The sequence below is a fragment of the Seriola dumerili genome, unplaced genomic scaffold, assembly GCF_002260705.1.
Source record: "Seriola dumerili isolate Sdu_G_001 unplaced genomic scaffold, Sdu_1.0 BDQW01000003.1, whole genome shotgun sequence".
Lineage (NCBI taxonomy): Eukaryota > Metazoa > Chordata > Actinopteri > Carangiformes > Carangidae > Seriola > Seriola dumerili.
Window position 1 is genome coordinate 16,072,769 of NW_019174258.1, and position 12,817 is coordinate 16,085,585.

The 12,817-nt window shown below is 42.5% G+C and overlaps 1 protein-coding gene across 1 annotated transcript in view; it reads left to right on the plus strand.

Moving 5' to 3' along the window:
* The first annotated feature begins 7,057 nt into the window (after window positions 1-7,057).
* Window positions 7,058-12,817, plus strand: part of kiaa1024 (KIAA1024 ortholog) — a 47,929-nt gene continuing 42,169 nt past the window's right edge. The window contains exons 1-2 of the mRNA XM_022744056.1: window positions 7,058-7,912; window positions 9,921-11,393. Of these exons, the coding sequence (XP_022599777.1) occupies window positions 7,058-7,912; window positions 9,921-11,393 (2,328 nt within the window). The remainder of the gene's footprint in view (window positions 7,913-9,920; window positions 11,394-12,817) is intronic.

Sequence of the window (12,817 nt, forward strand, 5' to 3'; positions counted from 1 at the left end):
GCAGGCATCCCTTATGTGTGAATGCTGGAATGACCTCCACCTTACACTCCTCCATCAAGTCTCCAACTGTGAAACCACAGAAACCACAGTCAGCCATCACCTCATCTCCAGCAACTAGTCCAGAGACCCAGAGTTCTGTGTAAAGTACTCACTACATTAACACAACAAACATCTGACATGAACATGATAACTTCTTTAAGAGCCTTTATTGTTTCAAAAGGCAACCTGTCAGGATTTATGTTAACTGGACCCAAATGCAGATAAACATAAGGAAGGTGGAGTGGAAATACTTTACTGATGAAAATCTGTCCACAACTTACAGGCTTGACAAACAAAAATTCCAAAAGTCCAAACATAGAAGGCAAAACTGAAAGAAACTAAAAAAAACACACGGACAAGAAAAATAGATTAAAAAAAACAAAAAAACAGTCCAAATCCAAAAACGCAAGGAACACAGGAGTAAGGGACACAAGGAAACATCAAAAATCCAAACTGAAGTACAACAGAGAAAAGCAGGACGACCTGACAGAAACAAAGGGGAAGACAGAGGCCCAGTCCCAGTGTAAGACTCGGAGGCGTGTTCCCAGTAAGTCCATGACGGCTTAGTTCTGTCCCACTGTCAAACCATCCAGAGCACGAGGGCTCTCTAAAGACATTTTAGCCCTTTCTGGACACTTTCCATAAGTCTGGCCAAATGACCAGAAAATGCAAGAAATAATAAGATAGAAGAAGAACAGTTAAACAAGCATGAAAGGAACGAACCCTGATGTTAGCATTACAAGAAAACAGACAGTGTATGACAGAATAAACACAGAGCTCACTGGGATTCAGAGCCTGAACTGTGCAGCTATTTGTCCTATGATGACATGATGAAGTCCAAATATCCAAACTGGATCAGATCTGATCCAACATTATTATTTATATTAAACCCACAATTGAATGCAAATGTTTTGGCATCATCAAGGTAACGTGATATATAGTTGCATCTCAGTAAATTAGAATATCATGGAAAAGTTAATTTATTTCAGTAATTCAATTCAAAAAGGGAAACTCATATATTATATAGATTCATTACACACAGAGTGAAATATTTCAAGCCTTTATTTCTTTTAATTTGGATGATTATGGCTTACAGCTAATGAAAACCCAAAATTCAGTATCTCAGAAAATTAGAATATTGTGAAAAAGTTCAATATTGTAGACTCATGGTGTCACAGTCTAATCAGCTAATTAACTCAAAACACCTGCAAAGGTTTCCTGAGCCTTTAAATGGTCTCTCAGTCTGGTTCAGTAGGCTACACATTCATAGGGAAGACTGCTGACTGGACAGTTGTCCAGGAGACAGTCATCGACACCCTCCACAAGGAGGGTAAGCCACAAAAGGTCATTGCTAAAGAAGCTGGCTGTTCACAGAGTGCTGTATCCAAGCACATTAATAGAAAGTTGAGTGGAAGGAAAAAGTGTGGTAGAAAAAGGTGCACAAGCAACAGGGATAACCGCAGCCTTGAGAGGATTGTGAAGCAAAGGCCATTCAAGAATTTGGGGGAGATTCACAAGGAGTGGACTGAGGCTGGAGTCAGTGCATCAAGACCCACCACGCACAGATGTATCCAGGCCATAGGCTACAACTGTCGCATTCCTCATGTCAAGCCACTCCTGAACCAGAGACGATGTCAGAAGCGTCTTACCTGGGCTGAGGAGAAAAAGGACTGGACTGTTGCTCAGTGGTCCAAAGTCCTCTTTTCAGATAAAAGTAAATTTTGCATTTCATTTGGAAATCAAGGTCCCAGAGTCTGGAGGAAGAATGGAGTGGGACAGAATCCAAGTTGCTTGAAGTCCAGTGTGAAGTTTCCACATCAGTGATGATTTGGGGAACCATGTCATCTGCTGGTGTTGGTCCACTGTGTTTTATCAAGTCCCAAGTCAACGCAGCCGTCTACCAGGAAATTTTTAGAACACTTCATGTTTCCTTCTGCTGACAAGCTTTATGGAGATGCATTGGGATTGGGCCAGAGACTTAATACACAAGTGTAATAGCACACAGGTGAAACACATTAGGGTGGGGCAGACAATATACAAGGATGGAAACAGGACAAAGACAGGAAGTAAAGTAACCAAAAGACACGCAAAGGAAGTAATTACAAAATAAAACAGGAAATTAAAGAAATGTCCACACATTAGAGGTGTGAAGGGTGTGTGACAGTGCAGGGGATGGTGAACTAATGCTACACAGGATGATGGGCGCTTCTGAGGAGATATTGTCCTCAATCGCTGGGTCTGACCGCTGTGTTTGGGCATCACAGTGGAGCTTTGATGTAGAGCATGGCTCCTCATTCAGATCCCTCTCATCAAGCTCACCTCATGGTATCAATGGTGTTCAATGAACGCCGTTCGGCATTCATTGAACACGTTCATGAACGCTGAAATGAATGAATCAGTTTACAAATGATGAACGTGAATGTCGCTCATGTTTTACGGCACGGCGGATGGCGTCTCCATAGAGACCAGCTTGGCTGGTGCTAGCAGTACAGGCGGTACAAACACATCTACTACTGCTGAAGCCAGTTTGTTTGAGCACTTGAAGCAGTTTTATGAACAAACAAGTGAAGACTCAGACAGATTATATTTATATACAGATTTTCAATGTGACTCATGTCTGTGATTCTTCAGTGCTATACAATAATTCATTTAGTTTTAGAGTGGCAATGATTTGGGGCTGGTGATGGATGGTAGAAGGAGGTTGAGAAAGAATATTGGCCTTTATTTATTTAAAAAACAAAAAAATGGAACAAATGAACGTGAACTAGTTCATTTTCATCTGTATGAACTGAACTTTGAACTAGTTCTTTTAAAGTGTGAACTGGAACACCACTCAGTACAGCCATGAACAGTTCACCATGTACCTGAGCTCTGCGAGGACATTGTCACACACTGCTAGTATATTATTAGCAGGTATGCTATCTGTCATAGGCTGTAGTCCAAAAAGGACACCCATAATCATTTCTGTAGTACCATAGTAGATGAATGGATAGATCAATGAGAGGGGTGGTTACTATTGTTTCCTGTCATCCTCATGATTTATTCATTTACAGATGGCATGACCTGCTGTCAGTCACTGACGGTTCGATTCTGCACACAGGTCCTGATGATGCAGGATGACAGTTGCTAAAACAGTCCAATCAGTGAGCTACCTGTCTGTATGTGGATGTCTCTGGGTTAATTTCGCTTCCTTAGGCTAATATTTTCACAGAAATACATTATTTCCAGGGGTACTTTAAGACGCCACATTCTTTCTCCAGTCTTCGTTGATTTAAAAAAAAAAAAAAAAATTATTTTAGTGGATTGTTCCAATTACAGAAAACGTGTGTGTGTGTGTGTGTGTGTGTGTGTGTTCGGACAGTCTTCAGTTCTAAACCCTGTGAGACTTGGGCTCCTCTCAGTCGATTTAGACCGTCACCTCCTCTGGACAGGCAGGCCCCTGACTCCTCACTTCAGTCCAATTAAAGGCTGCTTAGTCAGCCGGGAAATGAACAACTCCAGGGCAGATTGAATACAACTCACTGATATTAATTTTGTTTCTTCAGTAGGAGCATTCAATGAATGGTAGAAAGAAAGTCTGTTGCACAACACATTTTTGATAAAGATGCATTTGCATTGTGTGGTTGTCACCTAAGTATTTCAATTTTAATCCGTGGGGAGCCATTGAATCATTATTTGGTTACAAAACCTGTTTCTCATTTTAAAAACTGTGCACTGAGCTGAGGTGAGTTACAGCGTATTTAGATCAACAAGCAGATGCAGACAGAAACTAAACCAAAATGCTTCAGGGATGAAGGTCATTCACTACCTGTTGCAGTCACAGCAAAAGTTGTTTTGTGTTACTCAATTGCAGCGTGCCACGTCCATGCATCCATATCTCCACTCTCCTCCCTCCCTCACCTCACTGTCTTTTATTGTGACCAGCCTGAACCACACCTGTGCAGAAGTCATGCTGTGTAATCAGCATCTTGATATGTCACACCTGTCATGTGGATGGATGATCATGGCAAAGGAGAAGTGATCACTAACAGATTTAAACACATTTTTGAACAACATTTGAGAGAAAGACGCATTTCGTGTTCTTAGAAAAAGTTTTAGAAATTTTATTTCTACTCATGAAAAATGGGAGCAAAAACACAATCATTGAATTTATATTTTTTTTCAGTGTATATTTACTCATTTGGCAGATGCTTTTATCCGAAGCGACTTACAAGTGAGGGACATCACTAAAGCTTCAGAGCAGTAGCAGACCTTGGCGTAAGTACTAAATACTTCTTCTGTTTAATAAGTGCTGGTCAGGCATGTCAGGGTGTTAGAGGTGTTAGGAGATGAGTCTTCAAAGATCTTCATGAAGATAGAGAGGGACGCTCCTGCTCTGATAGCATCTGGTAGCTTGTTCCACCATCAGAGAACCACAGACCAGAACAGTCTGAACTGAGACTGGCAGGGATGGTGATGACAGACGAGGAGTATAAGCCTGAGCATAAGTCTGTATAATTGAGTTCAAGTAGATAGTGCAGACCTAGAAGTCACTCTGAAGGCAGCATCAGTGACTGGATTTGATTGGGGTGGCCATGGGTAGCTTACTTGTTTATATATTTAGTATTTGAACGGAAGTTCTGGGACAATTTTCTCCTTGGAGACAAAACATCAGGAATATTAAATCACTCTTTAGTTTCTAAGACTTCAACAGTTCACAACTAGAAGGTGAATGTCCATAGATTGTCACAGTGTCACCTCATGCATGAACCGAAACATGCGGCAGAATCATATCATCATGTTAAATATCACAGTGTAAATTTATGTTTCTAATGTCGAGCTTTAGGTGTAGTTACGTCATTCTAAGTAGAAACAAAGAACTGCATCGATTACAAAGAATCAACTAGGCTGTGACTGGAAGTAAGACGCGTTGCCTTCACAATAAAAGCACAAGCCTCAAATGCATAAACGGTGAATGGGCATTGGAATATACAATCTAACAAATATGTCGGCTACCTGTAGGCTATAACCCGTGCAATCATTACAGTGCTCACTGCTGTGACGAGACAATGAGAGAGACATGTAATTTATTTTTGCCTATTCCTAAATTCTCTCTTGTGTGTCCTGCATCCATGCCTATAAACACTGTATGTACTATGACTTTAGAATTTCTTGGTAATCTCATACTGGACACATTTATGTATTTCATCCATCTTTTCTTTTTTTCATTAAACTGCACCAGCTCACTGGTAATATTATAATGAATTTAGAAATGTAGATTTATAGAAATGTAGATGAATGTTTAATGTATTTGACAGCTGTCCAGGCATTTGCTCAGTGTTTTGAGATGCTATTAACTGTTGTGTTACATGGCTGTTTTTTATTGGCCAGGAAAGTCAGGTTTACTGCAAAAAAACCCACATTTCTTTACTCATTTCTACTAAAGCCTTGTGTTTAGACTGGGTTATAGTAGTCTCACTAGTATGATACAATATAGAAGGCCTAACTGTAATGACAGCCTACTTCTAGTACCTGGAATAAATACAGTGTGATATACACATAAAACAAAAATACAAACTAATTCTTAGAATAAAATTAACATTTTCCAATTAAGGTGCTTCTGTTTTATACTTCTACCACACTTAAAGTATGAGGTAAATATTGGATGTCTTACTCAATAAATAGTGAAAGTTACTACTAGCATATCTATGTTATAATTGTACTACAGTTACTCAGCTACAGATTAATCTCACACAGTATACTTGATGCATTGTTAGACGACACTACCAAATAATATATGAAATAGTACAAATGAGCTCAATGTCAACCAAACACAACACTGAAATGTTGTTTACTTGATACTGAACCAGAGACAAAAATTCAATTCCATCGGACTGTTTATAATAATGAATTCTGACAAAAGCCCTTCTGTAGTAAAATGAGTAGCATTTTACTGACATTTGTACTTTTACTCAAGTCACAGTTTGAAAGCAGTATTTTATTTGTCACTGAACATGTGTTCACTGCGGCATTATTATATTTTCTTACAAAATATGAAAAAAAAAATCTTTACTTTTCTCAGGAACGCCTCTCCAGAGCTCTTATTTTGAAAGCGTAAACCGGTAGTGTGAGTGTCTAATCTTTTTTGAGATAACACTTTTCAGCACAGAATGCAGTTTCAATTCCCGGACAGCTCCTTCAGCACAGCAGCACAACAGCACGGCAGAGGCAGGTGTGCAGGAGGGAGAGAGGGGGGCACGGCGGGCAGTGGAGACGGAGCGTGGGTCCGCGTTTAACATCAGAGCCAACCGGACACATCTCATCAGTTATTCACCTGTGCGCGTGCACGTGAGGATGCACTGTGCGTTCTGGTTTGCTCGCCGCTTTTTTTTTTTTTTTTTTTTTTTTTTTTTTTTTCTGATTTCGACTGACTGATGGGTTAAAGTTGATCTCAGTGAAACCCTCGCGGATGCAGCCGCGTGAAGGCTGCGCGCTGCGGATTCAGTGCCAGATGATGTTGGATCACTCTGCTGGATCTCTGCCGTTCTGCACCGGGCTGATCAGATGATTCTCCACTCTGTTCCCAACAACTCAGGGTGAGTGTCGGTATGCAGACACAACTGAAATGAGACTGATATTGTCCCAATGTACGCACCCCGCTCTGTTGGAGGCTGTGCGGCTGCCGCTACTGTTGGAATGCAGGTGGAGTCGGTGTCAGATAATCTGCTTGTGAGGAGCAGGAGAAAATTTCCGCTAGAAGGGTTTTTTTATGTGGATCACAGACCTGGTGACTGTGTGTAATGAAACCAGCACAGTACATGACATTGTGACTGTGTCTGTACTGAGGACAGATTCCTCCTGGTGTTTATTAGTGAGAATCTCTGATGTTGTGATGTTTTCTTTGCGTCCTGTCAGGGATAAGAAAAAAAACAACAACAGATTAACTATGCATGAATCTTTTAACTGTGTTGTTTCCAGGTGCCAAGCTTCTCCTGCTTTAGGACCTTCTCTGTAGGCCTGTTCCAGCCACCCAGCAGCCATGGACCCCCTCCCAGAGTACTCTCAGTTCCTGGTCCGGATCCTGGAGGAGCTGGACACCAAGCACAACACCATGTCCTACCAGGACCTGTGTAAGTCCCTGTGTGCTCGCTTTGACCTGGTGCACCTGGCCAAGCTGCGCAGCCTGCTCTTCTACACGGCCTGCCTGGACCCCGCGTTCCCGGCCACGCTCTTCAAGGACAAGATGCGCAGCTCCATGGAGGACCCGGAATCCAAGAAGCTGATGGTGGCGGCGGACATCGTCACCATGTTCAACTTGATCCAGATGAATGGGGGCACGGCCAAAGACAAGCTCCCCGTGGTGCACAGAGCCAAGATCCACAAGAACAGGTCTGTGGACCAGTGCAGGTCTGACAGCGACGCCTATAAGTATCAGGACTGTGACAGAGGGGTCGGTTACGAGCGCAGGGATCACCCCAGGGATGGGCACCACCACCACCACCACCACCACCATCATCACCACCGCCCCCAGCAGCACCCTGTAGCTCAGAATACCCCTCCCTGTCCTAAACTGTCTGAGTGCAAAAACTGCGAGCAGTTTATTCCCACCTCAGACCCCAACTTCCTTCTGGGAGTCGGCAAAGACCTGAAATGTAGAGCAGCTTCTCTGGACAAACTGCACCATCTGCCCCAGTACTCCAGCAGCAGTCCGCCCTCTCCACCCTGTGAAATGCAGAGCACCTACTTTCCCATGGACATCGACAGCGAGTCCACCACCGACCAGGAGTCCCTGCAGCACCTCGGCCATCCAGAGCCCTTCTCTGTTCACTCCTGCATCCAGAAGAGGAACATCTTCAAGGAGGACTTTCACAACTTTGTGGCCTTCTCACCACAGGTTTGGTTTTATATGATGCTGTTGAAAGATGTAAGAGAGAGAGAGAGAGGGCTAGTTTGATTCAGTGTTAATGTAACTCTGCTGCTGCCATGGTTCAGGAGACATAAATAGATGAGGGGAAAAAAGGATTTTCATTAGCAGATGTTGAAAAGAAACAAAAATTGAGTCTACAGAGAATAAATTAAGTGTGTTATATCAAAAGTGCACAAGTTATTTTTTCTTATATTCAGTCATTTATTTATTTATTTATTTTTTAAAGTGATGCGGGATTCAAACCGGGGCTGACTGCAGCGAGGACTGTAGCCTCTACATATGGGGCGCCTGCTCAACCCACTGCGCCACTCGACTCCCCTATATTCAGTCACTTTAATGTATAAAAATTCCCCAAACCCTCCAGAAACATTCAATTTACAAAAGCAAAAAACTGAAAGTCCTTTGTAAAGCATGTTTACAAAACTGTAACCAACAAATATTTCTGCTTGGTATATGATTTAACACGTAGTTGTTTAGTCATTGATTAGTTTTAACCGACAGCTGACTTTAACCACTGTCTGTTTCACCAGTTTATCAAGAATTACAGTCATAGAAATATGGCTGCTGTTACTGAAAATACCTACATAAACTTAAATGCAAAAAAAAATCACAGGTGATAAATACTTTTTAAATGAAATTGTTAACTGATTTATATGTTGATGTGTAATTTAGGCGGAGCAAACTGGGCACAGCTGTGATCAGTGTCTGGTATGGAGACTGTCGGGGGATGTATGGTACAGAACATTCAGTTCAGGAAGCTGAGAGCACAGTTTGAAGTACACCTGACATTCAGAATAAAAGCTCTTACTCATCATTCTGTAAAAAATTATTTTATGATGTAATGGAGCATTTAACTCACACACCAGGTAAATAAAAGCAGGGAATAGTAATCTAGTATTTTCACAGTGTAGAAATTCACCATTAAATGTAAGAGTCTTGTATTCAAAAAGACGAGTTATCAAGAAACTGTACTTAAAGTATCAAATGTTAAAGTTCTTATTATGCTATCATATGTCATATAACATGTAAGCAGCATTTCAGTGTTTTAGCTGATCAGTGTTCACTACTTTATATGTATGTGTGTATCTATGTGTCTATTAGGTTCATCTAACAATGCATCACATGTTAATAAGTTTATCGTATGTTTTGTAAGTAAAAACCTGATTTTCAAGTTAATTAGCGTCTAAAGCCATTAATAAAATAAATAAAAAATGAAGATAAGTAGAGTGCAGTAAAACGTACAAGATTTCCCATGAAATGCACTCATGTTAAAGTCTAACGCTACAGTACAGTTCCTGAATAAATGTACTTGATTACTTTCCACCGCTGCAGAGAAACGGGGAAAACGCTGAAATATTTTATATTCTAAATGCTGCACTAAATACACAGAAAACCAGGAAGTGACAGACTGTGGATCATTGTACAATTCCTCCGTGATTGTTGAAAGATAAGTTACATCTCAAAACACATCTCCTAACCTGTATTTTATCCGCACATATGAATTATACATTAACTGTCGTAGTAGGATTCTCACAGTGTCTACACAGTGATAGTGTTCATACACAGCTCTTATTGGCTGATGGTTTGTCTCCTACAGGATAGGACATGTCTAATAATCTGACACAAGTTATTCATTACGGCTTTGAATATAAAAATCAGCTTGCATTATCTTAACACTAACCCCCCACCTCTCTATTCCTGAAGGTCAGACCTTTTATTGGAGTCTCATTGTTCCCATGAACATGACTTCACTTTGCTTACTTAAATACTTTTTCCACTGTATCAGTTCCTTCTTTCTCTGCTCAGTTTACTAATCCATTTGCATTTTGTTTCTAATATATAACCCCTGCAGGGCTCCACTGTTGAGCAATGTTTTATAATTCTACATTTGTCTGATTCGTCAGAACACTGTTTCTGCTGAATCTGTGTCTGTGTATTAAAGCGGGTTCACTCCCTGTCTGGGTTACTGTTGTAGGTCATCACCACTGAGAGCAAACAGGGCATTAAGGCTGCAGAAGGCTACCACAGGAGGGAGCTGCACAAGCCCGCCACCTTCTTCAACCACAGCTTTGAACTGCCTTACAGTAACCCCTACTTTGAGCCCACACTCAACTCCCCTCTTCAGGACAGACGGAAGGTGAAGCACGAGAGCCTGGACGACTTACAGGCGTCGACATACTTTGGTCCGACCACGGTGTCCGAGTGCGTCAGCAGCAGGAAGCACACTAACAGAGCGGGGAAGCAGCCGGCGTGGCCCGTGAAGAGCCTCAGTCTCAACACAGAAGAGGGCCCTGTGGACTTTGAGAGGTCATTTCTGAACAGCAAACCACTCAAAGAAAACCACCACCGGACAGTCAGCATCATCAGCGCTGACAACGAGCAGCACTTTCAGAGCCCAAAGGAAAAGGTTGTCGCGTCTCCCTCCGGATTTGCAAAGAAAACTAATGGAATAAAAACCAAGGAAGCAGCACTGATATCGAGTGGGCCTGTGGGTTTGGACAAAAGGGAGGTGGCCAAAAGGTTTAGGGACAAAAATATGAACAGTCCATCCTTTCAAGGAGGGGACAGCTCCTCCAGCGTCGGGACTCAAACAGAGCAGGCTGAGAAGAAGATGAAGGAATACCCAGCTAAGTTCAGTGACAGAGAAAGACACGCCTTCAAGCACTCTGACGAGGACTCTGAGATCGTTAGTGACGACATTAGTGACATTTTTCGTTTCCTGGACGACATGAGTGTTAGTGACTCTCTGGGTGTCGTCCAGTCGTCATGCTACAACAGCACCGGGTCTCTCTCTCAGGTAACGCTGAAGTCTGAAGGCGACAGCTCCCCTGAACGCAACACGGTCAAACTAGCCAAGTCCAAACTGGACCGCCTCTTCCATTCACTGGAAAACACAGACGATGAGCTCAAATCGAGCGTGTGCAAGCTGGTGATGAGGATCGGTGAGATCGAGAAGAAGCTGGAGTCTCTGTCGGGGGTTCGCAGCGAGATCTCCCAGGTGCTCTCCAAGCTCAACAAGCTGGACGAGAAGATCCAGGAGCCCGAGGCCAACGGACGACACAGGGAGACTGCGCCCGGGTGCAACACCACGCCTGACAAGTCACATCCCCACACACAACCACTTCTCGACGCCTCCCTCTCACCTCGCGTTTTCCAGTGCCACACCACTGGCCACAATGTCAAAGTGGACAATGGCCCCAAGGGGGAGTGGTGCTGCTCTGACGGCAGTAACGGCGACAGCCTCAGGGTGAAAGCTCTGAAGCAGAGCATGCTCACCAGGAGGTCATCCCGCTCACTCAATGAGGAGACCAGCGCCACTGAGTCAAAGGTCGCCAGCATCACCAACTCCCCCCGGGACTGGAGGACGGTGTCCTACTCCTGCCACCCTGGAGACGAGGGCAAGGACAAGGACAGGGACAGCAAGGACAGGCACCGGAAGGCCAAAGAGGTACAGACACTGTTTTTAAATTCACTTTTAAATGAGACATAAAACACAGTCTTTGACATAAATAAAACATGAAGCACGGGTTCAGTAAGTGGAATAATCAAACAGAGCAGATGCAGTACATGAAATAACAGAGGCATCAAATATAGATACATGTTTGTCCTGGAAGGAAACACACAAAGAATCAAAGTGAAAGTGTTGAATAGATGAGGGAAGGAAATCAGGATGCTCCTGCACTTTGTGCTGCATATAAGGTTGTAGATGAAATCTAATAATATTACAGGAAAATCACAAAATAAATCCTTCACACAGAGTGTGTATGTCTTGGTGTTACATGTAAGACCAATTAAGTTTTTCTGGGACACTTGGTTGACCTGGCAATATTGATCTTCTTAACTTTACCTACACATTTCTCTCTGCTCTTGCATTCAGAGAAGATGAATAATGTCTTTATTGATAGGGAACATGGATTAAACTGAACTGAGGTCAGTGACATGGTTGAGAAATCATATTTAACTCTCATATTTTGGGGTTGGACCTTTTTAAAAAGGTCCCATATTTTACACTTCTCCTGTGTTTTATTTGAAGTGTTGATCCATAAGAGATATATTTGTGGTTTTAAGAAAGAAAACAGGTTGGTGAGCCTCTCCTCTGATTGGCTGACTGTTTTCTGAGTGATCCAATAAAAATATAGCACATTTCAGGTAAACACTTAGAGAAACCAAATCCTGCAAGGTCGGATGGTGGGTCCAGGTGGGCGGGGCTTGGGGGGTGGCGACTGCTTTGTTGTGACATCACAAAGTTACAGAAGTCCTGATGGCTGGTTTTAAGGCTCAGTTTCTGAATACAGGCTGTGAGCATTTCTCTGTGGACTGAGGCTTTGATACTTTCACTGTATTAATATAGAACCTAGACCTGCTTTATCATAACACATGGACATCTACCTTTAGACTATATGGACCTGTATATTACAACAAATGACCCATTTCTGATCATTGAAATCCTGTAATAGAGTGACCAGATCCCAACAAAGCAAATGTGGGGCAAAGAGTAAGTTTGTGTGGGACAATGTGGCACATGTTACGACTGCTGAGCTGTACAGTGTGCTAAATGCTAGTTATTTCACCTGCTGTTAGCCTTTCTGTGTGGAAATCTTTGGGTTACATTAGGAGTGCATCCATACATCAGCACATCTCTTTTTGAGCCACTTGTTTCTTGTGAAACTCACATGTACTGTGTTGCTCTCAGAATCACCTTCCACCGGTTTCGCCCACATATATCTTTGTTGTAGCTGCATTTCTTTTTCTCTGTGGTAGTCTCCATCACATTCTGCTGAAACCTCCATAGCTTGTGACTTTGCGTTGACTCACAGTTTTCCCTGTTGGGCGAAGGGTAAGCAGCAAAGACGGTGACAGGTTAACCTGCAC